At 46.4% G+C, this 25,062-nt stretch overlaps 11 protein-coding genes, besides 2 other annotated features; 8 read left to right on the top strand and 3 right to left on the bottom strand.

Moving 5' to 3' along the window:
* Nucleotides 1-1,911: 1,911 nt before the first annotated feature.
* Nucleotides 1,912-2,821, top strand: FFUJ_09437 (related to endo-1,3-beta-glucanase; the record flags this gene model as incomplete). XM_023568661.1 has 2 exons in its annotated part: nt 1,912-2,688; nt 2,738-2,821. 2 exons carry the CDS (start codon nt 1,912-1,914, stop codon nt 2,819-2,821), a joined length of 861 nt encoding a protein of 286 aa, XP_023435823.1.
* Nucleotides 2,822-3,023: 202 nt separating this feature from the next.
* FFUJ_09438 (uncharacterized protein) lies at nt 3,024-4,373 on the bottom strand (the record flags this gene model as incomplete). XM_023568660.1 has 2 exons in its annotated part: nt 3,024-3,464; nt 3,516-4,373. 2 exons carry the CDS (start codon nt 4,371-4,373, stop codon nt 3,024-3,026), a joined length of 1,299 nt encoding a protein of 432 aa, XP_023435822.1.
* A 1,924-nt stretch (nt 4,374-6,297) lies between these two features.
* On the top strand, nt 6,298-7,290 carry FFUJ_09439 (uncharacterized protein; the record flags this gene model as incomplete). XM_023568659.1 has 2 exons in its annotated part: nt 6,298-6,900; nt 6,964-7,290. 2 exons carry the CDS (start codon nt 6,298-6,300, stop codon nt 7,288-7,290), a joined length of 930 nt encoding a protein of 309 aa, XP_023435821.1.
* Nucleotides 7,291-7,850: 560 nt separating this feature from the next.
* On the top strand, nt 7,851-8,844 carry FFUJ_09440 (uncharacterized protein; the record flags this gene model as incomplete). XM_023568658.1 has 2 exons in its annotated part: nt 7,851-8,078; nt 8,128-8,844. 2 exons carry the CDS (start codon nt 7,851-7,853, stop codon nt 8,842-8,844), a joined length of 945 nt encoding a protein of 314 aa, XP_023435820.1.
* A 2,160-nt stretch (nt 8,845-11,004) lies between these two features.
* FFUJ_09441 (uncharacterized protein) lies at nt 11,005-12,585 on the top strand (the record flags this gene model as incomplete). The annotated part of the gene is made up of 1 exon (XM_023568657.1): nt 11,005-12,585. The coding sequence occupies one exon, from the start codon at nt 11,005-11,007 to the stop codon at nt 12,583-12,585; it is 1,581 nt and encodes a 526-aa protein (XP_023435819.1).
* A 494-nt stretch (nt 12,586-13,079) lies between these two features.
* On the top strand, nt 13,080-13,990 carry FFUJ_09442 (uncharacterized protein; the record flags this gene model as incomplete). XM_023568656.1 has 2 exons in its annotated part: nt 13,080-13,364; nt 13,418-13,990. 2 exons carry the CDS (start codon nt 13,080-13,082, stop codon nt 13,988-13,990), a joined length of 858 nt encoding a protein of 285 aa, XP_023435818.1.
* A 444-nt stretch (nt 13,991-14,434) lies between these two features.
* On the top strand, nt 14,435-16,600 carry FFUJ_09443 (uncharacterized protein; the record flags this gene model as incomplete). XM_023568655.1 has 4 exons in its annotated part: nt 14,435-14,600; nt 14,653-15,335; nt 15,387-15,863; nt 15,920-16,600. 4 exons carry the CDS (start codon nt 14,435-14,437, stop codon nt 16,598-16,600), a joined length of 2,007 nt encoding a protein of 668 aa, XP_023435817.1.
* A 266-nt stretch (nt 16,601-16,866) lies between these two features.
* FFUJ_09444 (uncharacterized protein) lies at nt 16,867-17,325 on the top strand (the record flags this gene model as incomplete). The annotated part of the gene is made up of 1 exon (XM_023568654.1): nt 16,867-17,325. The coding sequence occupies one exon, from the start codon at nt 16,867-16,869 to the stop codon at nt 17,323-17,325; it is 459 nt and encodes a 152-aa protein (XP_023435816.1).
* Nucleotides 17,326-17,742: 417 nt separating this feature from the next.
* On the top strand, nt 17,743-18,141 carry FFUJ_09445 (uncharacterized protein; the record flags this gene model as incomplete). The annotated part of the gene is made up of 1 exon (XM_023568653.1): nt 17,743-18,141. One exon carries the CDS (start codon nt 17,743-17,745, stop codon nt 18,139-18,141), a length of 399 nt encoding a protein of 132 aa, XP_023435815.1.
* A 404-nt stretch (nt 18,142-18,545) lies between these two features.
* Nucleotides 18,546-18,631, top strand: a tRNA (tRNA-Gln).
* A 73-nt stretch (nt 18,632-18,704) lies between these two features.
* Nucleotides 18,705-18,791, top strand: a tRNA (tRNA-Gln).
* A 263-nt stretch (nt 18,792-19,054) lies between these two features.
* On the bottom strand, nt 19,055-20,984 carry FFUJ_09446 (related to glu/asp-tRNA amidotransferase subunit A; the record flags this gene model as incomplete). XM_023568651.1 has 4 exons in its annotated part: nt 19,055-19,535; nt 19,583-20,141; nt 20,192-20,619; nt 20,695-20,984. The coding sequence occupies 4 exons, from the start codon at nt 20,982-20,984 to the stop codon at nt 19,055-19,057; spliced, it is 1,758 nt and encodes a 585-aa protein (XP_023435814.1).
* A 1,055-nt stretch (nt 20,985-22,039) lies between these two features.
* FFUJ_09447 (related to integral membrane protein pth11) lies at nt 22,040-23,379 on the bottom strand (the record flags this gene model as incomplete). XM_023568650.1 has 3 exons in its annotated part: nt 22,040-22,431; nt 22,479-23,061; nt 23,164-23,379. 3 exons carry the CDS (start codon nt 23,377-23,379, stop codon nt 22,040-22,042), a joined length of 1,191 nt encoding a protein of 396 aa, XP_023435813.1.
* Nucleotides 23,380-25,062: the final 1,683 nt, after the last annotated feature.

Raw genomic sequence — 25,062 nt, 5'->3', positions numbered from 1 at the left:
CTCACCCCACTCGCTTTGACCAGTCGCAAGTGCACAGTGACTTCCTCTTTCCTTGTCTTCCAGGGTCATCTATTGACAACTTGCGCCCAAGGCAACGATTTCCTCTTTCTTCTTCCAACCAAATTCGGCGCCATACGGTTTATTCACAGTCTATTATTCGCATTCGTTACGATGGCAGCTATTTATGGAGTTATGACTTTGAATATAGGTGAGGGCAGTTCTTTCATTCCCTCATCTCTCTCTCTCTCTCCATCGCTCTCTGCTTACCATCTGGTGCTAGTCATATTCGCATTTGAAGTATGCTTTCTGTCAGCAGGCGATTCGCCAACAGCACCGCAATACAGCCTCGTCAACTGGAAACACGAAACGATCGACCTTGTTTAGGGGCCAGAGTGCGCGATCGCGATGAGAGATGTCGTACCGGACGTGTACCAATTCGCAATTTCTGGTAACCTACCATTCCACGCATCACGAGCTCGGTTGAGCCCTGGTATACTATCTGCAACGTTCAGTCGCTAATTCAAGCTTCAAGGTCTATGCAGAATCAATGGGACGGCGAAAAAGACCTGCGTGGGCCATCTCCCCGGATCGCTCAACCTTACAGAAGCTATTTTCCAAGACATCGATAACTTCAAGCACTGTGAACCCTGGAATGAGACTTTAGAACAGCAATGCAAAAAAGCCATCAGCAACCATGTTATCGACTACAAATCAGCAGAAAGTCTCGAGCGCTTGCTGGTCGCGTTCCTCGTCCTTTCCATCCTCACTAACGCGGTATCCTTCTACGTTTTAATCAGAACTGGTGCGGTACTCCACGTTTTTACCTCGATAATTCTCGGCTTTGACACTATGCTCCTCTTCACAAGCCTCTCCTTGTGTTTTATGGCGATGAGTTACGAAGTTGGTCCGTACGTGGAAAATATCCCTCTGAAAGACTTTTCAGATATACAAATGGTCGGTCCTGGCTTTTGGACCTTGCTCGGGATCGTGATTCTGCGGATACTGACGAATGTGAATTTGATTTGGGGCACAATCCCAATAGTGATTCCTGTAGCCTGCGTCTTTTGTTATCTTATACACATGAAGGGCTTCTTCACTCTTGTCAGAAGTACAGTTTTGACGGATCTATCGAGAATGACCACCACCTGAGGGATGTGTTGGGGGCACGTCATGCTATGTGCGTGTTCGGGGCGATGACTCTTGTCAATACAGAGAAACGCTACACAACATCCGTTTGAATGCTTTACAAGATGTATAGCTTAGAGTGTCCCGTACTCAGGGTTCTTCCAATACAATCAAGGTTATCTCAAGGTTATGGGAAATCTCATTCTCAGCCCTCCCTCAAAGCCCAGACTCCTGGTCAGTTCTTCAATCATTCCCATGAACCCAATAGAGTGGCGCGTTCCTGGCATGCGCAGCAGCGCTTAGCCAGATCCATTAGCCTCTTTTTGCCCTGGAATCAGGGACCAAAGCTTAATTCCACAATAGCCCAGGGCCATTAAGCCACAATTCCACAAAATTCCAATATTTCAATCAAAGAAACGAGACTATTGAAGATGGTGGCGTTGAGAAATGCGCTGCGTTTGGCTTAGCTTCACTGTTCCGGGTTAGCCCACGTTGGATCTAAGGATTGAAACCGGCCTTAGACATGTTCCAGGCACCAAGCTATTGTTATCAGAACGGCGTCTAGCATTCTAGACCGACATGGCATTCGTAAGCTTAAAGGAGATGGGGAATCTATATATTCAAGGGGATTTCCCTGGAAAAGATGGTGTTCGCGGTATTTCACTCTCACCATCTTCGTAACGACTCTCCTTAAAGTGCACTTTGCACTATCTTCTCTTTCCCTTTTACGCGGTAACACCGCAGCATTCCTTTCCTTATCTTCTCCTTATCTTTAAAATTCTCACCATGTTCTCTCCTTGGATCCTCACCATCTTCACGTGTCTATTCGCCGTCGCAGCGGCAGTACAACCGCCCGCCTACAGCGGCTACACGCGGGTCTGGCAGCAAGATTTCGCAGGCCAAGCCAACACATTCCCCAGCACAAGCACATGGAACATCATCGAGCGCGTAAAGAACTACAACAATGAAATCCAAGCCTACGTGAAAAGCACCAGTGTTCTCCGACAGTCTGGCAAGAACACGCTGCAGCTGATTCCCCAGTTCTCGAGCAAGACAAAAAAGTGGACGTCTGCTCGCATTGAGAGCACGTATACCCTTACGCCCAAGCTTGGAAAGATCACTAGAGTTGAGGCCAGCTTGCGTCTGGGGGGTAACTCGGCGAGGAGTAAGCAAGGAATTTGGCCGGCTTTTTGGCTTCTTGGTGATGCCATTCGAAATGGGGTTGAGTGGCCTACTTGCGGAGAGGTTGATATCATGGAGAATGTCAACGGGCAGAAGATTGGCTACGGTGCTGTTCACTGTGACCAAGCACCTGGTGGAATCTGCAACGAGCCTAACGGTATTGCGTCGAATACTCCGCTCCCTGATAGCAAGTATCACGTCTGGCGGGTCCAGTTTGATCGACGAAGCAGCAACTTAAGATTTCAGTCTATTACCTGGTATCTTGACGGAACAGTCTTTCATCGTGTTACGGGTGCTCAAATTGGCAATGCAACGGTTTGGAAGAGGCTGTGCCATAGTCCTATGTTTGTCATCTTCAATGTTGCTGTTGGTGGAGATTGGGTAAGTTGAATAACCCGAAGAAGAGAGACGTTGACTAACAAGATTATAGCCCGGCGTCCCTAACTCTAGCACCAAGGATGGAATTGGAAACCATATGGAAGTTGAATATGTCGCTCATTATGTTTCTAACTAGTCGTACTTTCAAGGTTTAGAACTCTTTTATCTTCAGATACCAATAATGAACTTTGGCGTTATGAACATTCGTGTCTTGATATGAGGGCGCCAAACACCAAGCGACGTTACTATCACAGAATTTCAACCTTCATACGTTCCACGTGGTGAGCACGTAATGTGGCATTAAGCTAGATATATGATACAACTCCCGTGGCGTGTAACTATTCTCCCACGACACTCAACTTCGGCGTCCCCGGCCCCGAACTACTCCTCTTTCTCAACTTCCCCCTCTCGGCTCTCGGCGTCGCATCAGCACCCGGTTGCGACGCCGACCGTCCTCCACTCTTACCAAACAAACTTCCCAGTCTACTATGTCTCTTCTCCCTCTCCTGATCCGTCACCGCAGGACTCCCTGTTGTGTTTCCCATGTTGAATGGCGGGTCGTCATATTGAGCATCGGGAATGGGCGGCCTTTCGGGGGAAGGGCCGGAGCCTTCTGGTCGTGTCAGACGGTATTCGTTTGGGTGGTAGAATGTGCGGTTATCGATCTCATAGCGGCCTGCGTCGATGGCTGCCTGGTTCTTCTCGATTGCTTGGGGAGTGCCACCGAAGTGTTTGTCGACGCTGGAGTTTAGTGTCCCGCGCAGAGTTTCGCCGGCGCCCTGTGAAGCTCGTCAGTATCAATTGAGGCGGGTCAATTGAAGGGGACTTACATGAATACCAGCAGCGGCGGACTTCAAATTCGCAAGTGTCGATTTATTAGCAGGTCGGGAATAATTCACAGCAGCAGGTTTATCCCCAGGCGGAGGCGGGGGCGGAAAAGCGCCCTGGCCGACTTGTAAAGGCGCTGGAACGAATTCTGCTGAGCGTCTGGAGTTTCGCTGTGGAATTGCGGGTGAATTGTTATCCGAGCTGGAAATTTGAGAGGGAATTGGATCGCGGGGTGGAATTAGGCGTCGGCCTGGAGTCTCTAGACTCTTGCGACGTGCTGTTGGGGTAATTGGGGATGGTTCAACAGGCGTGGGCGTTATGTGCTGTACGGGCTCGGGTTGTGTTACAGGCGGTGGATGCGGGGATGGTGTGACGTCTTGGTTGCTGACGGTTGGTAACTCCATGACAGGATGAGGCTCCTCAATTGTTTGGGTTGTGCCATTGGAGTTTGTGACCGTCGTGGTAGTAGTCGTAGTAGTTGTTGTCGTTGTAATTGTCTGTCCGGTATTTGGATTGGTCACCGTCTCTCTTTTGATCGTCGGGCTGGTGTAAGAGTCTGGTCCTGAATTTGGGTTGAGGTTTGGGGTAGGCGTCGCATTGTCTGGTGTCTTGCCTGGGCTCAATCCACTGTTACTCTTGGTGTTGCTCAGATCACCCTCTGTGGTCATTGAGTTGTTGGGTTCACTGCTTCCATATGTCGAATCGCCTGAAGTCTCTGCTGTTTCTGGGACCTGAAGCTCTTGACTCTTGCGCTTGTCTTTGTCCTTCTCCTTGTCCTTGTCTTTCGAAGAGCTGAAGATCTTCCATTTTGAGCGCTTCTCTTTGTCTTTGCCAAAGGCGTGATCATCCTGTATCGACATTGTGAAGATGAACAACTGTAGGAGTGAACAATTATTGAGGGTTTGACAAAATTGGATTGACGAAACGGCGAGATAACGGTTCAAATGTCAATCAGGCTTATCGAAGGATGACCGTTGCAATATGACGAAGGGTGATGAGGTCATTTAACCTGGTCGCAACTTGGAACCCCTCAGCCACCGCTGATCACCTCTTGGGAGCTGCCACTAACGCGCAATGACTACTCCATGACTTAATAGCACATTGATCTTGCTGCAAGACCCTGTGGCGTGAGCTTCCTGGTTGTGAGCCCAGCCACACATCCATCATTTCTGGTGACGAGTATTTCGCAAGTGGCGGCAGAGTTGGGAGTAAGATCTTAACATTCGACAAGACGTTTCTGGGCGAGCTCCTGTTAAGGTTATATCACAACGTTTCAACGAAGTCATCGTCTTTTAAAACCAGTTTTGTCCAGAGGCCGCCCAATGCTAACGTTGATCAGACGATCGCCACAATCGATGCGAGTGTGTAATTCAGGACCCCTAGATCTCGCATATTATTCGTATTTTGACTTTGACAATCTTCCGCGTTGCCAAGACATCCATCTGAGTGCATCTACCCTGCAACGAATATTTAGACATTTGGCCTGGTCAAGACAGCTTGCAAAGAACACTGAATGGAGGTAAGCTCCAGCGGGGACATTTTGTCTGTCACTTCTTTTCATCCAGTTTTCATGAGTCTTTCGTATTCATACAAGCCTGTCAAACCTCGCAGGCCATGATCGAAACATTAGTGCGGGCTGTAATCTACGTCTGCAATGACCTTTTTCTTGACTGCCACTAATAATCAACCAAGAACCATCTGAAATAGTGTTGTTCTTTTTCATCTGATACGTAGAAGTCTTTGTAATAAAGTAATCTTGTCAATGGCTGGTTCTTTAGGGGAAGAAAGAAAACACAGGACCTTGATCCTAAATGGCCAAGATACTTAAGCAAATTAGCACAAATTTAGAATATCTTCAAGATACCCTTTGCTGAGTCTATTTTGACATCCTCAATTACAAACCGATGTTTTCTTGCCCTCTGAGGGGGTTCTCTTGAGTTGGGGCTTTGGTCGGCCCTCTTGGGCAGCTAGGCAGTTTGCTGTGATATTCTAAGCTTACATCAAGAGAAATGATCTGCATAAAAGTCCCTTAGTCCCTTTTTCGTGTCTCGACAAGTACATGTGTTCACAAAGACCTGGCGGGACAAACGATCTACGAGTTACATCCAGTATTGTGACGAGAATTAGTTCAGGGGCTTGGGGGATAATAGCACTCAATTTTGGATATTTCCTATCAGGTTGAGCAGCCAAACTAATAGACCCTAACTCGCAAAGCGTTAAGTTTCTCATTTTATTGATGTAGTTCTTCTTATATCACAAAGAGCTATAGTGTTGATAGCAATGTTCAACTCTTCAATGCCTTTCTTTCAAAGCTCCCAGACGCCTCCAAAGAGCTCCTCCTTCGAATCGTTGACAACCCATGGAACAACACAAGCTGTTACGGCACTGTCAAACAAGTTGCAGTGCCAGGAGTACTGTGCGACCTAGCTGCAAGTGTCAGAGGGTTCATCTCCACCGTTTTTTGAACAAACGGCTCGAACACCACAGTAACCATTGGCAATGAGGCCGCAAAGTATCTGGCACTGGCAGAACAGAGTAAAAGCTGCAAAACAGCCTCTGAATCTTCCTGAGAATGTTTAGAAATTCCACCGTATAAATTCCCACCTATTCTCCAGCAACTTGGACTTTTTCCTTTGCTCACCACTAAAGTCAACCATCCCATCCTTCACTCATCCTTCTATCAGCACTACCGTTATTCACAATAACCTTTGATCCTCACTCTACAGAAGACCTGCCGTCTCAAAACACTGAACAAAACTTTCATCCCATCCGACATCATACAATATGTCACCTCTCTACACCAAGTCGTGGGCCCCGGCTCATAAGGAGATCATCGACGTCGGTGGATCGACCCTCGACACTACCTTTGACACTCAGTTGCCCAGCGCCTTCAAGGGAGAGGGCTACTTCCCAAAGGAGGTTGCATACACTACCGGCATGCACCATTGGTGCGAGATTGCTGATACCTCATACCAGACTACGGATGAACTCAGCATTATCAAGTCTACTGCTTCCGATGTCGTCAAAGACATTCCAGCTACTGGTGCTGTCATCATCGACGTTGGAGCTGCCAACTCCCGATTATTCGTTGCCTATGTCCAAGATTTCATCGAGCAGGGCAAGTCTTGTATCTACATCGCTCTCGACCTCTGCAAGGAGTCTCTCACCAATCATATCAACAAGTCCGCCGCTGACTTCCCCCAAATCACCTGCATTGGCCTGTGGGGTAACTTCATTCAGGGTGACAAGTACTTCGCTACTCTCCCCAACCCCCGTATCTTCCTGTCTCTGAGTTCCATCTTCTTCAATGCCCCAGATCAGATGTGCGTTGATCGATGCAATGAGTTCTCCAAGCATCTCTCTGGATCCCGCTACTCTAAGTTGATTGTCGGTCAGGATGGTCCCTCCGGCACTGAGGCCTGATCCACTCATGCTGCCTACCAAACTAAGGCGTACGATGCATTCTTCATCTCTTATCTTCAGGGTATTCAGGCCCACGCCGAAATTGACGCCAACCTTCGCATTGCCTGGACCTACGAGTCAAAGCTTGACAACTCCATGCACTACTTCAAAGTAGTCGCTCAGCACGACATGGTTTGTCACCGCTACAGCGACTTGTTCATTCAGAAGGGCACGGTCTATACCATGTTTCCCTCTTGGAAACGTGGAGAGGCCGAGATCCATACCATCGCCAAGGCTCAGGGCCTCGACGTCAAGACTCTCGGCAAGGCTCAGCACTCTGGCATGCACCAGTACTTGATCCAGCCTCGCATTTAAGCGTCATGGACAACCAACACTTCCCCATCTCTCGTTTTCTTTTCTGTCACGGTATTTCGGTCGGAGTCTAGGCTAGACATGAAGAAGTCACAAGACAAATGCGCAAGCACGGCACGAGTTTAGGATGTTGAACTTGGACATGGGTAGATGTTTGGACTTTTAGGTTCGGGACTTCTTGACTGCTGAATAAGTACACGGATAGACAGCTAGATCTTAAACTCAGAGTCCCTCCTGAATAGATACATGAGATTCAGGCATGTTAATTCCCAACTTGCAATTGTGAAATGCCCCACTGGTAACAGCTCGAAACTAACACATATTTCAAAAATGTGTGCAAATATTTTTTACCTCTAGGAATTTCGAACTGCTGCGCACTCACCATCAGCACGTACGTGATTGTTATTCACAATTCCTGGCATCAATGCCATGCTTTATCAGCTCCCATCTTGAACGACGTCGCTAGATGACGTAATCATCTGGTGGAGTCAAAAACAATGCCATTCTTGAATCTGTAACTTGATCCTTTCCCGTCAACAGCAAACCTTACGATCCAGCCAATCATGTCAAAACGAAACCTTCTCCTATGTTTCGATGCCTTTGGAACCCTAATTAGACCTGTTCGACCAGTTGCGCAACAGTACGCAGATGTTGCTCGCCAATGCGGTTTCACCAATTTCGACGACGATGAGCTACAAGCTGCCTTCAAGTCGTCCTTTAAACAGGAGTCCAAGAAAAATCCGAATTATGGAAAGGAGACGGGATTAGGAGCGACGAATTGGTGGACTAACGTTCGTGTGCGGGAGCTGGATCAGGCAAAACGACGCTAATATTGTTCAGGTTATTCATAATACATTCACGTCTTTGGCGAAGGATGACAAGCCCTTACCTAAAGACTTAGCACCGAGGCTGCTACATCGATTCGCGTCAAAAGAAGGTTATGAGACTGAACCAAGTCTCGTTGAAGCATTCAAGAAGTTGAGGCGAAACCCGCCTCAAGAATTTGACAGTCTTGTCATTGGCGTTATAACGAATTCAGATGATCGAATTCCTAGCATTCTTTCATCCTTAGGTCTTGCCGTAAGCCCATTGAGATATGGAACTAAATCAGATCTTACCAAACTCAACGACAAGACCTACGATATCGACTTCCATTGTATGTCTTACGACGTTGGCGTTGAGAAACCGGACAAGCGCATTTTCGGCGCAGCAGAACACATGCTCGCCCAGATCATCAGCGCTCGTAGTGGGAAGAACTTGAGCGAATCTGAAGGAGAGATTAGTAGATGGAAGAAGGTGTATGTGGGTGATGATTATTCGAAAGATGTACTTGGGTCATTCAATGCGGATTGGAACCCTGTGTTACTCGACCCAAAAGACGAGTGCGAAAGCATCGCCGATTTGAAGCATTGGCGGTCGTCGGCAAATGACAGGCCGGAGGGGAAAATTTGCAAGATTGAGGATCATCCAGATGCGACATTGGACGGAGTATTCCGAGAACACGACGTTGCGACTGTTCATTCCATTCGAAACCTGCTGTCCTGGCTGTCAAGATAAGGTTAGGAATTGCAACAAATTGTTGCACGCGATATCGACTAGGAATAACGACATAGACTATTATGATAATCTTGGCGCGATCCATCGAATTTCAATCAGAACTTTTGGATTAGCTCGTCATTACGACCCAGTTGCTTAATTAGGCTCGCCGAAATGATTTATCCCTCATCATGCCAAAACGGGACACCACCGATTAGACAGGGTGGATCGCGATAATACTAAACTGCGAAATATTTATAACGTCCCCTACCTAAAGACCGGCCACCCCTATAGACTGGCCACCTTAACTAAAATACTAAAAACCTAATATTATAATTAATTAATAAATTATTATAATACTATATTTTTTATATTAAATAAAACTTTAGTTAGTAAATATTTATATAGAAATTAGTATAAAGATCTTTAAGTTTTAATTTCTTAACTTTATTTACTATTCTTTCTAGTTATAAAGTTTTTTATATCTATTTATAAGCTTTTTTTATTATTAAAATCTTTATAAACTCTATATTTAGGTTATAGATAACTTTTTTATGCTATTTTAATTAATTTTCTTTATTTTTTTACTATAAAATACTTATTTCTCTATTTTATTACTTAATATTAAAGTTATAACAGTTTAATTAACTATTAATTTTCCTAAAAAGTAGCCTAATAGTTAGATCTTATATTATAGAAGCTAGGACTTAGCCTAAAGCTTACTAAAGCTATATAAATAAATAGAAAGTCTTTAAGAGACTTAAATCCTGCTTTTTTACTGGTAAATTTACTGTAATAGCAGAAAAAGGTATCTTTATAACTATTAGATTTATTAAGACCTTTATTAGGTTTATAGGCTACAGTTTAGTAACTTTAAAGCCAGCAATTATATTAGATTTTATAATAGCTTCTTTTTAAGCCTTATTATAAATATATAGAAATATAATCTTATTAATATAACTATTATTAAAGATAGAAGTAAGATCTAAAAGAAAATAATAATATACCCTCTTTAGAGGACTAAAAACTATAATATTTAATGGCTAAAGGATATAGGAAATATAAGTAAAAAGAAATAATAAATATATATTATTATTATAATATTTCTAAAGGAAATCTTCTATAATATAATTTCTATAGCTATTAAAAATAAGAAATTAGGGTTTATTTTTCTTTTTAGGCTATATTAATAAAATAAAGACTTTTTTTAATTAAATTAATACTAATTTATTGCTTATTTAGCCCTTATTACTATATATAAATTTTTAATCTTTTAGGAAATTTAAATTCTTAAGGAAATATTATTATTAAACTGTTTTTCCCTTAAAAATAACTATAGGTCTTAAGACCTTTTTAATTACTAAAATATACTTAAGAATTATAATTTAGATATAAGAATTAGGCTAATAAATAAATATTAACTTCTTTAACTAATAATTAAAAAATAAACTATTTATTTTTATTTCTTTTATTATTTTAACTTTATTAATATTATATTTATTTCCCTACTTAATTAGGTATATTGCTAGTATTATAAGGAATATAAAGAATGCCTTTATTAGTTTAGAAGAAGCTCTATAATATTAATTAAAGTTAATTTTCTTGCCTTTTAATATCTTAATATTAAGATTTTATCTTAAAAAGCTCTATAATTAGTTCTTTTTAATACCTTTTAGAAAGCTATTATAGATAGCAATCTTACTGGCAAACTTTCTAACTCATTAATATAATATAGGGCATTTTAAATTAACTTAAATAATAATCTAGTCTTAAAGACTCTTTTTTTAAGTATTAAAGAGCTTTTAGTAAGGTTTTTAGGCTTCTTTTAGTATTATACTTTTTTTAATCTGATTTTAAAGCGTAAAATAGTTAATACTATAAGCTTTAGCTATTTTATTTACTGATATACTGTTTATAACTATCTAAAGTATGGCGCTTATATCTTTTTTAATAAAAAAAGGTATTCTAAATTAATTAGTATTAGTTTAAAATTAATTAGAATTAAATTAATAGAGTTATAACTATTTAAAGTATATATAAATTAGGTGGCTAGGTTAAGAATGAGGTGGCCAGTCTGTGGGGGTGGCCGGTCTTTGGGTGGGGGACGTTACCTCTTTGTTCCCGTGATCACACTAAAACTTACATGTTCTATCCAATTTGTGATTCCCGCTAAAGTCAGTCATGGCCGCCATCAACATATCAGTCATTGAAGCTCACCGCCTTAACATTCCTACTTCTCAAGAACAAGCCATTCCTTTATCTCTTCTCGACAGCACAACCGCCAACTTCTCCAACGCCAGCGCTATATGGCTCTTTGAAAAGCCCACTCGCGATGACTTCAACTTGGCCTACCATCTACGCGAATCGCTAGCTTGGACTCTTCGTTTCTACCCTCAATGGGGTGGCCATCTGAAGGCTGTCAAATCAACAGATGGCACCGTTTCGCCAGAAGCAAAGTCATTTCCACCTCATGCTCGGCGGTTTGGGCGCCTCTATGCGCATTATGGGACTGATAATGATCCTGGCGTGGAGTTTATTCATGCCAAATGCGATGCAACGCTTGAGTCTTTATATCCCGCAAACAGGACTTCAAAGCAGCCTTTCTGGAAGTGCGACTCCAGTGTCTTTCAGAAGTTCGTGGCCCTTGTCACGATTGCTCAGCCACTAAGGGATATAGTGAAGGACAAAAATGACCAACTATATCCTCTTCTCGCCATCCAAATGACGGAATTGTCCTGCGGCGGCTTTGTCCTTGCCCTCAATGGTGCGCATCCTCTCGCAGATGCCACGACTCTTCTGGCTTTTATCAAACACTGGGCGAACGAAAGTCGCCAAGGTTTAGGAAGCAATCCTCCTGCTTCAATGTCTGTATTCAATCCTGCTCTTTTAGACAATCAAGCGACCGGAGACATCAATGCCAACGAACCAGACTTGGATACCATACAGCGAGCAAGGAGTTTACCAATGCATAGATATGACTGGTGGCATCAAGACTCGACACCTCCTTGGCCGTTCAAGATACCTTCGCCTTTCGATAAACAGAACCTTGAGCCCGTCGGCAAACCTATGCCATGGGCTGAATGGAATGTTGCCGAGTCTGTTTCAAATTACGTTGTTCATTTGAGCCAGGAGCAGGTGATATGTCTTTGGAAAAGGGCGAACAAGAACTCGTCGCAGAAGTTAAGTCAGCACGATGCAATACTATCTCACATTTGGTCCTGCATCGCTCGCGCTCGCGGCCTTGAAAAGGACACAGACCCAATTCACTGCGATCTGGTTTACGGCGTTCGCTCGTCCTTCCAACTCAAAGAAGACTTCTTCGGATCTCCAGTCGTGATGATGAACATCGAACTCCCTGCCTGCCAAGTCGCCAACCCATCCAGCATAACTCAAGTAGCAACTCAAGTCCGCAACACACTCAAGACGATCTCCGACCCTTCTAACATGGCCGCGCATCTTCACAGCCTAGCTTTTGAAAAGTCTCCTCAACGGATATGGCAAGCATTCTTGGGTCGGCGGCATATATTGGTGACGACTTGGGCACGAGCGGGGATATATGATGTTGATTTTGGGTTTGGATCCATGTGTCGCTATGCTGAGGGCGTAGTTCCGGAAATGGATGGAAATGTGTTGATAAAAGAGGCATCGGGTCCTCTGGGGAAGTACTGGACGGATAATGGGGTTGATATTTCTATCCACATCAGGTCAAGAGATATGGAGCGGCTTATAAGGGATCCGCTTCTGTTTCCTGTCGATGCTTGAACTCGGAACACTTCCGTACTCAGATAGTCTGGAGCTTCAGACTCGGAGCTACTACAGTGAGGAGTTTTCGCAATCGATGCTCTCATCCTCCCCGAAGCATAAGCCCCATGGTCATAAACCAAGGGTCGGTTTCCTCGCAATATTAACACGCGAAGTATTCACCATGGTTACCCAGAGTCCAACAACTATGTATTCTCCGGCATTCTAAGTGACGAGATAAGGAGCTTATTCTTGCTATCCAAACCCCGGTAGATGTTGCAGTTTGACCCCTGTTTATCTTAATCTAGATATGACGGGCAGTTTCTGTTCGTTGGACCAACATAGAGCCTTGGGCACTCTGCCCCACCCACAACTAGTATTTACAAGTCTGCAGGCAGCCGCGCGCTTTGGGAATCGGCTGACTGAATGGAACTCTCCTCTGCCGTCCTTCTTCAAAGCCCATCTGTGCATCGACTGCGATCATACAGACCGCTTTTGCTTTTTCGTAGACCACAATGTCATCTCCAGATTATGTTGGACTAGACCGACTTGATGGCTATCATTACGATTCTTTGTCTGTAGCCCTCCGCAATGTTCTTGACACTGATATTGCGCTTACGACCTTCGCACAGATTATTGACGGTTTGCCGACCGCTGATGTTGTCTGGGACCGATATTCAGCCACATATGAACCTTCTCATCCTATAATCAATCACAAAACGCTCTGCGAAGGAGCATTCGAGAAGGCCAAAACTTTCCGTGCACAGTTCTCTATGGCTGGCGTGATGGTTGATCTGGAGGTATGCTCTCCCATAACTCTCAGTCATTTGTTCTATTTGCTAACATCCTATAGAAATTGAATGCGTATCAAAACACGAAACCTTCCTCTCGTTCCTTTCAGCTACGACTGATTGAGATGATTGCGTGTGCACTACATCAAATCGGTGTTCGACTGTCACAAGTAGAGAAAGTCCACGACCCTGCTACAACTGCCGGTCATGATATTGAGTCTACCATCAAGTGGGAGCGACCTCCCGATAATTTGTGCCGCTTTCCACCAAAGCCGACAATGTTCATTGCGACTCAGTTCACTGCTCATGACCGGTACCCCAACGGTGTCCATGACATGGTTGGATATTGGGCAGAAAACCGCATCCTAGGCGGAGTAGCACTCTTTGACCATTCACAAGCATGGACGAATGACGACGAGCCCAACCTATACTTTCAGTGCACCCGCGAAAGAGTCACGTTCCGTGTCTGTCAGCTTCTCGATACTCAGCAGTCGGCCTTGATATCTTTTCTTCTCGCAGATACAGAGGAAGCCATTATCAAGTGTCCGCTCCCTATCTTACCAACCTCCGAAAACAGGGTTCGGATAGACCCAGGAGACGCCATTCCAGTTAACAAAGTTTATAGAGACATTTAGGAAGGAAGCTTCCCCCAAGGCGATGGAGAGCGCCGCGGCTGGAACGCCCTAAGATATCTTTAGACTATCCAGAATTAGATACTGGTGCAGAGGTTGAGCGCGTGAACAGGATGCAAAGCGTTGACGGTGCACGAACCACCAAGATAGCTTCAGAAGATAGCGTGTGATTTTCAAAGGTCATGAACAGCGAAACTTTGACCCGCGATAGAAATACAATAAGTTTCTTCGTAAAAGCAAACAAATCAACTAATTGAGGTCAACTTTCAGGAAGGGAGGTACCGATTCGCTATCAGATTTCTCGTTTTGTGGTTGGTTGTTCTACGTCACCCCCTCAGCTTATGTCTTAGCTCTCCTCACTTCAGCCCTCAAAATGTCTTATCTCCTCGGAGTCGGTCAGACTCAACCTCCTCCATGATGAGTTTGTGAAATTTGCTCTGGAATACCATGGTTCTTCCTCAGGGGGCAACGGAGGTTGGACCAGAGGGCGGTTGCGTTCTTTCATCAAACATGTCCTATGGGAATCAACTTCAAAATCCAGTATGTGTCGATGCGAGTCGCTGCCGACTCTGCCGCTTCCCTATTAAGGGACAAAAAGATACGATAATTGCCTGTAGGTTCAAAACATCGAGTGGCGTCTCTGGGATTTGGCTGACCAACTGTAGTGACTCCGGATAATCAAGTATCATCGCCGTTCAACATATATTACGAGAAGTGTTATGCGCCTCTCCACATGGACAAGTTTCTCAACATTTCCTTCCGGCACTGCGTCTATCCATACTGCACCCACAACAAGGGGTTGGCAATCTCTTTCCATGCGAAATGCGTTGAGATGGTCGCTCCGTTTGGAACTCCTCTCCACGAGCACCGCCTTGTCACTGAGCACTCATATCGTCATACCTCGTCAAACCATGAAAGTCGGAGATTCTTTATTCGGAAATTAATAGAAAATGCGCTGCGTAAAGCATATGGCAAGCTGTCACCAGAACTTTGGCACATCGTGTCCGATGACGACGAGTTGATCAGACTTTATGCCATAGCAGAGCTTTCTCTGCAGCATCGCAAGACTGAGTGGTCTGTTGATCCGTCGGTCCCAATGTTGACCACAGTCGTCAGAATGGATGGCGTGGAGTATGTCAGGACGCTGACGAATTCTCTCCGCATTGCGAATTGTCAGACTGCGAAGCTGATAAATCCGTCAGTTTCTAGAAACCTATACATCTCCAGTGACCACCTGGGTATGAGACAGGTCATTCTGGTTCCAAACGAAGCCACTTCAGATACCGTTTATCCAGCTTATTGGCAAACAGTATCAGCGACCAACCGAACGCTAACTTTCCATGGGGATGTAAGTCCTCAAGTCCACCCACTGTACCAGAAGCTAACTCAGTATGCATAGGGCCTCAAGCTTCGAGCGCTATCGACTCCTTCGATTTACCCTCGAGTTCATTGGCCTCGTCCAGTAGCACCGGCTGAACTCGACCCAATGGCATTTTACTATGCTGGCTGGGGCGAAGGGTGTCTTGAGGCCAGGTTAAGAACACTGACTTTCAATGAACCTGGGATAACTGGATATTCCGTCTGTTGGGCCAACGACGAGATGGTCTCGATTCATGTTCATCGCAACATGGAACATCACGAAGCAGACCGTACACTAATGGATGAGCAATCTGATTATGAAGACCGAAGTCGCCTCAAGTGGACATACTATCCCATTCAAAAAGATGAGTTCGTTCAAGAGGTCTGGCTTCGAGGGTCCGAGAGATATGATTCAACCAGGCCCCTCCCATCTCAGGGTGAAGGCGGGTTGCGATATCATTTTTCAACAGCATGGGGTCTACAAAAATATAAAAGACCCAGTGACATAGCTCTTGCGGTAAGATTTCCCATCTCTCTCAAAGTCAATGAGTCGATCAACTGACAATATCTCAGCTTGTCACGAGCCAAGGCCGAAATATTGTTGCCGGGAGTTTCCCAGACCATCATGGACAATATACGCCATATTCGAACCATCGTCACTGGAACCTTATAGCGAAAACATCCGTGAACACTCCACTTCGAGTCTTTTTCTCTCCGTCAGACCATGGAATTCCCCTGATAGCTGCACCAGGAGTCCTAGACAACCATATTGCCGCCCCTTCGCCGAGACAAACACCACTTGGTGCCGTGCCACGTTTCAACCCGCTTCATACTCTACACTATTCTTCCTCGTCCTTGGAGAACATCACAGAAGTTCTTGTCTGCAAGAGTAAGACTGAGAAGGACATGGGTGTGATTCGACAATTTGATTTGGAAAACTGCCGTATGGTTGAAACTTCTTATAAGAAGGTCGCTGGGTTATTGCTTCGGTACGCTGATGGTAGTGAGGCTAGCGTTGGGTGCTTTCGATTTGACTGGGCTGAGACACCGCTTACAAGAGGCGATTCAAGGGGACTGTTTGTTGGGACCAGGCCGGGGAAGATCGTGCAGATACCTCCACATGTGGCTGCCGTTAGTACTGCGCCTCCAGAGGCTGAAGGAGAATTTACTTGGATGGAGATGCCCTGGACTGGAGTACTTGAGTGGTGGTTTAACCCCGATAGCCTGGACACTAGCCTCACGCATATCCTTTAAGCAAGCGAAATTGACGGCATAGGGAGAGTTTAAACAACAGAAGGACATTTTCTTAATCAATATCGTCTCTTGAGCAGGAAACTTGCCTTATAGGGAAATGTTCCGAATTCTGGTTGTCAGCTGACATAAGACGAGAAGCGCACTCTGGTCTCGCTTCTTCGCTGACTACCCCAAAGGTTACCGTTTGCTTCCTATAAATTCTCTCTTCAAACCCATTCTCTTTGTCTCATAATACCAGAAAGAAAGAAATTGCCGAAGTAGCTACCATGCCTGAACTCAACGTCCATAGCTTTTACCGCATCTGGTTCACCTGGGTTGACCCACTGACAGTCCTCCCAACCGTCTACGCTCTTATCTTCACCCCCGAATTCATTCTCGATGGCCTCATTCCACGGAGCATGTCTGCGTATAATCCAGACCAGGCCTTCTTATTCCACCAACTCGCTGCACTATTCGCTTTTGTCGCCATCATGCTGGCTGTGCTTCTGAGAGTCAGCTCTGATATCAAAGTATGGAGAGTCGTCATTGGCGGCGTGCTTCTCATCGACATTGCGATCTTGATGAGTGTCTTTGTCAGTATGAAACAACAGCGTCGGTCAGAGCTGTCAATGTTCAGATGGCAGGATTGGGGGAATTATCTGTTCACTGGTTGGGTTGCTGTTGTGAGGGCCTTGTTCTTGGCTGGGGTTGGAGTTGGCGGTGTGAACAAGGGCAAGGTGGCTTGAATACTTACAATGGCATTGTCTTCTTATTTCGTTGCCAGTTTGAGTCACGGTATCGGATGTCTTGAGGGCTGGGCGAACGTCAGATTGTTGTTTGGATGATCAAGAGTACTCAGTGTTCTGCGAACAAACAGCAGTACATGGAACAGAGTCTCTGATTGAATTTCAAGACCTTTGCCAGTGTCAAAGATATAGTGAAACTGAAGAACAGTCACACAAAAGGATCCCAGTTCCACTGTTCAATCATCGCATATATTCACCTCATCTCGTCCCTCACGGTCATTTCTTTCCCCGTTACCAACACTCACATCCAGATTTCCATCAACTGCTATCACACACAACTTGTCAACACCTGTGCATACTCACCACAAGCATTCAGCATCTTCATTTCGACTTACTTCTTTTCCTCCAGCCGCAATCATGGTCTTTGAGATGCCCAAGCGCAACCGCAGCCGCGATGCCGACCGCTGTGGATGTCGTAATCGCAGCGACAGCCTTGAGCGTAAGAATACCGCTCGTGGCCGCGAGACCTATGATCACAACATTAACCCGACTCTGATCTTCGGTCTAAACCGCCTTCGTGATGGCCTTGACCTTATCTATGGCCGCAACACCTTCACTGTCTTTGGTGACATCATGCAGCTTACCGTTCGGGTCCATCTTCCCAGGCCTGAGAACTTGATCGCGCGCCTCCAGGATGAGGGCTACCTCCGTCGCGTGCCAGTAGAAGTTCTCCCTCGGGCTGTGAAGGATCAGATCAAGGCGAATGGCTGGTACCAGATGCGTCCTTATGATCAGGAGGAACCTTATTCAGGGTAAGTTGTTGGAGGTGAGTGTCGATGACGTCTAGGGACTCGCTTTTGGCTGAACCGGGTTTTGATGAAGATTGCTTGAGATCGACATTTGATGGCCGAGATAAAAAGGGCACGGTAAGTGACATTTCTGGAGTTTTGACATCCTGAACAGACAGATCTGGAGTAGGACGATAGACCGTGGAGTATAACGGTAGACAGAGAGCAGAATTGACATCTATGATACTGGACCCCATTTTGACAACTTGATGAAACAATGTGACGCGCCAAACCTAAAATTGAATTACATTGACCTCTATGACATACTTCCATTAAAAGTAAGTGAACAACACCAGCAATCCTTGGTTTGGCGTCACGAAAACGCTGGGATGGCGTATATAAACACCACATCTTGACGCCTTTGCATCGTCTGGTCCTATAGTTTAGTGGTAATGACGTCGGATTTTGATACCCTCAGAAGCCTTCCGAAGACCCCGGTTCGAACCCGGGTAGGACCTCGCTTTTTGCCTGTGATTCCCGGTGGAGCAGATTGAGTATTAGCTTTGCTTTGGAGCTTGCCATCTTATCGAAGGTCCTATAGTCTAGTGGTTAGGACGTTGGATTTTGATCACCATTCAAATTCTTCCGAAGTCCCCGGTTCGAACCCGGGTAGGACCTCACCTTTTGGCCATACATCATGCAATCGTTTTTGCTTCGCATCTTTTTGCAGAAATGGTCCCCTTCCTAAACGTGGGTGCTCACGTTCTACTCGAGCGCGTCATAGAGTTCGGAGTGATACTGTCATGGAATGTCCTCTGTTACACAAGTCCAATTGCGACTGCAAAGCATTGGTTGAGGCTTCAGCCATAATATTATTAAAAGTTACGTATTGCTATCTACTATTATATACGATCCAAAATGCGCATCAATTGGCTCGCAGCTTAAAAGGGCACGGGAACGTTGCGCTCAAGGTATCCAAGGAACTTGGGGAGACGACGCTTTGAGGGAGCATCAGTAGATCGCTGAAGATCCTCAATTGCGCTAGCCCACTTGACAAGCTCAGCTTCAGCCCACGCAGTCTGCATGATTCCGAGGCCGAAGGGCATTCCAGAGTCCTTGGCGTAGCCGCCGGGGATGGTGATGACGGGGTAACCGGCCTGGGCAGCGATCTGAGGAGCTTGTGCGACCTGGGGAGGGACGAGAAGACCGGAGAGCTTCTTGCCCTTGTAGGTGAGAGCGTCGTTGATACCCTTGCGGCAAGAGGTCTGGCAGAACTCGAGGGCTTGCCAGTACTTCTCGTCTTGGATGCCCTTGGACTCGAGAGAGGCGAGGAAACCGTCTTGGCCGGAGGCGAAAGCGGGAATACCCTTGCCGTTCTTATACGGGTAGCCACCCTCAACGCCATCGTACTTCTTGTTGAACCTGGAACAGTTAGTACTACTTAGACGATCGAGACACAGTGCACTTACTTGACGATGTCCTCAAGGTTACGGACATTGGTGTTCTTGACCTCGCTAAGGTAGGTCTCAATGTTGCGGTAGAAGTCGACCTTGATGTAGGTATACTCAGACTCATTGGGGAATCCTCGAGTAGTACCGTAATCCCAGTTCCATCCATCAGGACTGACAATGGTCTCGTAGTTGGTGATCTCAGTGCCATTGATGATGGTGGCGCCAGCAGACTTGATCAGGTCAACGAGCTCGAGAAGCTGAGACTGCATGTCCTCATCGGCAAGAGCCCAGAAGCTCTTCCAGGGAAGGCCAAAGGTGGCACCCTTGAGGGCCTTCTTATCGGTGAGGTACTTCGCATAACCGCCCTTAGGGGTCTTGTTCTTCTGACCCTCAGTGTAGTTGTCGCGCTTGTCAATACCGTAGATGGCATCAAGAACAAGAGCAGCGTCCTTGACGTTTTTGGCAAAGCAACCGACAGAGTCCTGGTGCTCGCTCTCGGGAATGACACCAGCACGAGAGGTGAGACCAACAGTGGGCTTAATACCAACGAGGGCATTGCGGTTGGCGGGGTTAATCACTGCGACATCATCAGTGCAATCCACAGCATACAACTTCGGTAAAACTCACCACTACCATCGGTCTCAGTGCCCAGCGAAAACGCAATCACGTTAGCACCAACACCAACACCACTGCCAGAAGAGCTACCACCAGGGTTAACAGTCAAGTTGTAAGCACTGCGAACCTGACCACCGCGCCCAGAGTAACCCTCGGAGTAATCGTTGCTGCGCATATCAGCCCACTCGCTGAGAGCAGCTTTGCCGAAGAGGACGGCGCCGGCGTCACGGAGCTTCTTGACGACGTGCGCATCGCGGGGGACGACGTTGCCGAGGAGCGCCCAGCTGCCGGCGGTAGTCTCGAGACTGTCCTTGGTGGCGATGTTGTCCTTGACAGTGAAGGGAATGCCGTGCAGAGGACCACGGCATTTGCCCTTTGCGCGCTCGGCGTCGCGCTCTGCTGCGATGGCGAAGGCATCGGGGTTGACCTGGAGAACAGAGCTGCGCATTGTTAGCCGTGTTCAAGGTATCAATGGCATCAATTGACCCTGCAATTGGTCATTTCAGTCGACTTACTTGAGGTACTCCTTAGTCTGATACGTGCGCATAAGGTAGCAAGTCACAAGCTGAACAGAAGTAAGCTTGCCAGCCTTCATTGCATCCTGCATCTCCGTAAAAGTAGCCTCCTCAAGCTTGAAGCCATTGCAATCAGGCATGGGGAACAAATCAGGCGACCCAGCATTCTTCTCCAAGGGGATCATGTTGGGCTGGATCGCGAACAGAGGCTCATTCTTGGACTGCTTAGGTGTAGCGCTCACGCCCTGGGCGATGAGGCCCGTGGCCAACGACAACCCGAGAAGCTTCATGGTGAATAGGACTTGATGAGCAACGGAAAGGCTGTGATGTTTAGAGCAAAGAGAGGGAGGGAATAGAAGCTGTTTTGTTTATTCCCTAGACAGGTAAGGTAAGCTATGCACATTAATTAATTACTCCTACAAGGGTGCCCGCCTCAGCGGCGAACTTGGGGAATCGGCGAAGACGGAGGCTGCGGGAGCACATTCGGCCGCTAGACAACGTCAACTGAACTAAACAGAACATGTCATGTCATGGCCTTGCATTCAATTCAATTGCCCATGTCATGTCACTGGCTAACTGGTTCCATCGCATCTTTTTGGAAAGATTACCACACGGATCAGTCAAGCCGGGATGGGCGGGGGGAGGCCAAGCCGGGGAGGGGGACCCTGACAGAAGCTTTTAGCGGACTGCGCCGCTAAAGAATTTAGTGGACTGTGGTTTACGGTAGGCCTAAACTCGATCGAGGCATTGTCAGGCTTGAAAAGTCGCGCAGATTGATAATGGCTCTTCATATTCGGGTCGCTGATGCCGTGTTTGATGGAGAAGATGAAATGAATATGGAAGGTGAACGTGTTTCTGTTACGAAAGAAGAGATGAATCCTTCTAGAAGTGGGATTTGACGTGCATGTAATTATTGTGCATGCATTGAACTTGGAAGGATGGTGACAGTTCGCATTGAAGATCGTGTTCCAGCTTGTCGGGAGACAGGCCTCAGGGCCTCAGGGAGATTCTAATATGAAACCAGGTGCCGAAATAAATTGGTCCAAAGGCTCGCTAGGATACACCAGACTTACCTAACAATTTTTGTCACTTAGAGCAGAAGTCCTGGGTTTTCTTGCCTCCCCTTTCATGGCAGAGAGGATTCAAGACTCGAACAAGGAAGAAAGTAGTGAAGAGAACAGAAAATGATTCAATTCATGTTGTTCCAATATCACCGTATCGTAAAAGAGTATTCATGAAGAAGAATAAAAGTCGCTCGATCATTGCCGACCTGAATGTCATCGCTTGCAGTCCATCCCAATACTTTTACTTATACATAACACATCAAAGAAACCAGGCCAATCCATTATTTCCACGACCGTCCAGCATCGCTCCCACTTTTAGAGTCCTGCGTGTCCTCCTTTATCCTAAAATCCACCTGCACCAAGATGCCATCCGCACTGTTCTCACTCGTATTATCCGCCGACGCATTCTTCGTGCTGCGATACGTCTTGATTCCCTCGGCAGACGTGTCGCGACTGGTGAGAACATCGTGTTCGGGGCGGAAATGGAGCGATCGTAATGCTGTGCCGCCCTTTGAACTGTGTTGTTGTGCGTATCGTGACTTTCCTGTGCTCTCGCCCTGGGTGATGTCTCGTCGGAGGATGAACTTGTCGAAGAGGGGCTTGACGCCTGGGACTGAGAGGGCGATGAGGGTTGCGCCAATCTCACTGACTTCAATGGCCAGCATTGGGTTGTCTGCGAGATGTTAGACAAGTTTTCTTGCTGATATGTGATTGACTTACAAGCCCAAGACATGTCGGCGTTCCATTGCCCTTCAATGACAAACACCAGCCGTGTGATAGAGATGCCAATGACACTAATACCAGGCAGAAGAATGCATCCCAATTGGATCTTTCGCTTTCTTGGCATCTCCAAGACCCGAAGCATCACAACTGGGATACCAAACAGCAACAAGTCACAGACTAGCGACACCGACGAATTGACGCTATAGACCAATCCCCATTGCAAGCAGGTATACTTGTCAAAATCAGGCTGCCACTCATACGGCCAAAGCCCCGTAACAGGCGTACAATGAAAGATGATAAGGAAAACTTGCGGTAAGAATCCAGCGATCAAGATACCAAACACGATCTTGATGGAGAGTCGAAGGCGGTCGTGTACAGCACACAGTCGATGGTAGAATGCCAAACCGGACATTCGGCAGAACAGCAGCGCAACGGTGTAAACGATATGGGCGCCAAAGTCGAGAACTTCTGTGTATTCAATTGTCGGCATGTCGAGAACATATTGGATATAGTCGAAATGTCGTCCAGAACCCAGCTGGATGAGCTTGATGCACAGGCCAACGAATACTACCAAGCAAACCTAGCCGATCTGTCAGTTTCTTGACGATGCTACACCAGTGGGGAGGGATCTGCACCCGCGATGGGGGTCGGAGAATTAAGAGAGAAAAGAAGAAGAACTTACCCATGATACCAAAGTCAGGGAATCATCGAGGCCAAAACGTCGGATGAGGAATGCTCGCGATGCAAGACGGCCAAGAACAATAATACTCGTTATACAAGTCACCAAGATAATGCCCACAATGGCGGGTGCATCTTTGGACTGGTTGAGGTAAGCCGCCGTTACTCCCTTGGGGACTCGTCCATCGGCAATAGCCTGGGCGACTTTGGGGTCCGTCATAGCGAACGAGATGGAGTGTAGGGTTTAGAGTCTGTTCGCCATGAAAGAGACGGTTTCTTGCACCATCAAATCTTTGTTTCCTTAGAGCAAGAAACTAGAGGAAACCGCAAAACCCAACTTGGATCGCGGGTGAGTTAAACTCCTTATACAAAGCCAAGCCCAAGCTATCTATTAATTTACTACCTAATAAATGGAACCTAACGTTTCCTGCTTTTCTCCTCCCCTTTGAACTAAAAGGATTTCGGACAGTAATGCAACTCCACAGGGTGACGGCGACCGAGTGGGAGCAGAGGAAGACGTGAGCTCGGAAACGGAACGCTTGACCCGTGCGGAAGCTACGGACGTTCACAGTTAGCAGATTATTATTATTATCGTGACTGTCACTGTCGCTGATACAGAGTTTTCTGTCCCTTCTGGAATCGTAAATTATCCCACCCACTTTCTCTGTTTCGGCAGTTTTGGAGCTGCAGCGAAAGGAAAAGTGGTGTGTTGGGAAATGCACTCGGGGTCTAGAAGGAGTTTAGTTCTGTGGTGGCTTGCGCGAGGGGCCTGGCAGCTAGGGGAGATATGACACACATGGCTTGAGCCTTGGGGCAGCAGAGTTTTGAGATGCAGATTTAGTTTTCTGGCGTGTGGACTTGATCAAGAAAAAATCTCTCGTATCTTGGTTAGAATTGGAAAGTGATCGACATTGAAGAATCTCAGCTGAACCAACAGATGCGATGAGAGCTGTTCTCTACTGCGATGCGATACGATGGTGTCAGTCTCGCGTTCTCATTTGTGAAACTTAAAAATATCTTGGTACCTGAGCCGTGGCTACGGAACCATTACCCAGAACCCCTGTGGGTTAGGTTGATGGACATGGGATATCCTTGGATGGCATCAAACCTCGCTTGCACAATGTAACGCTGCGGAAGCTGTGCCTCTGGATATTCGGTACGACGGCCATCCATGATCCAACTTGCTGGGACGTCGATTTGATATCGTCGAGTCTGCTTGAACAATGCCATTGGTTGGTCAGCGGCTGCAACTCAGTTGGTTCGTCGAAATGGTTCCTGGCAGTTGCCAAGACCATCAACATTCTTTGCTTCTCAGGTCAAGATGCCTGCAGTCTTCAGTTTCACGAGTCGAGAAACTTCACAAGCCAAACATCTTTTATGTAACAATCCATTCCTTTTTATTAAAACTCCCTAAAACTCTTTTCTCCCTTACATAACACGACTCGTCCAAAACAGAACCAGAAAATTTCCCTCCCGCCACCAAAACGTAAACCCGTCAGTAGTAATCCCCGAAGTGGCTAACTCCCCCCAGGGCTCCCGCTCTCTAGCCAAACGGCAACCCGGAGGCGCCCGCACACCCGCGGTTCTTGGTTCGGAGTTTTGACCTTTTGAATCGTTCGATTTTGATCCAGATCTCGTACCAACGAAAAAAGACAAAAGCAATTATATCGACCTCTTTCTTTTGTCATTCGGATATACATAGTACAAGGCATGTCAATGCTGACGCCTCTAATTGAATGGGATCATCACCCTGGAAGAAATAAATGGAAGCTCTCGTTCTCCTGAATCACTAGCTTCATGCTAAAATTCCAGCCGCATTCACTTGAGAAAACAGCTTCTTTTCTCGTACAAGCTTCAAAACAGGGGTCTCTACACTTCGGCAACCACGGCCGGATGTGCAGTC

Source organism: Fusarium fujikuroi, chromosome FFUJ_chr09 (assembly GCF_900079805.1).
Source record: "Fusarium fujikuroi IMI 58289 draft genome, chromosome FFUJ_chr09".
Lineage (NCBI taxonomy): Eukaryota > Fungi > Ascomycota > Sordariomycetes > Hypocreales > Nectriaceae > Fusarium > Fusarium fujikuroi.
Note: the sequence above shows the minus strand (reverse complement) of the source record. Positions and strands in the feature narration are given on the sequence as shown.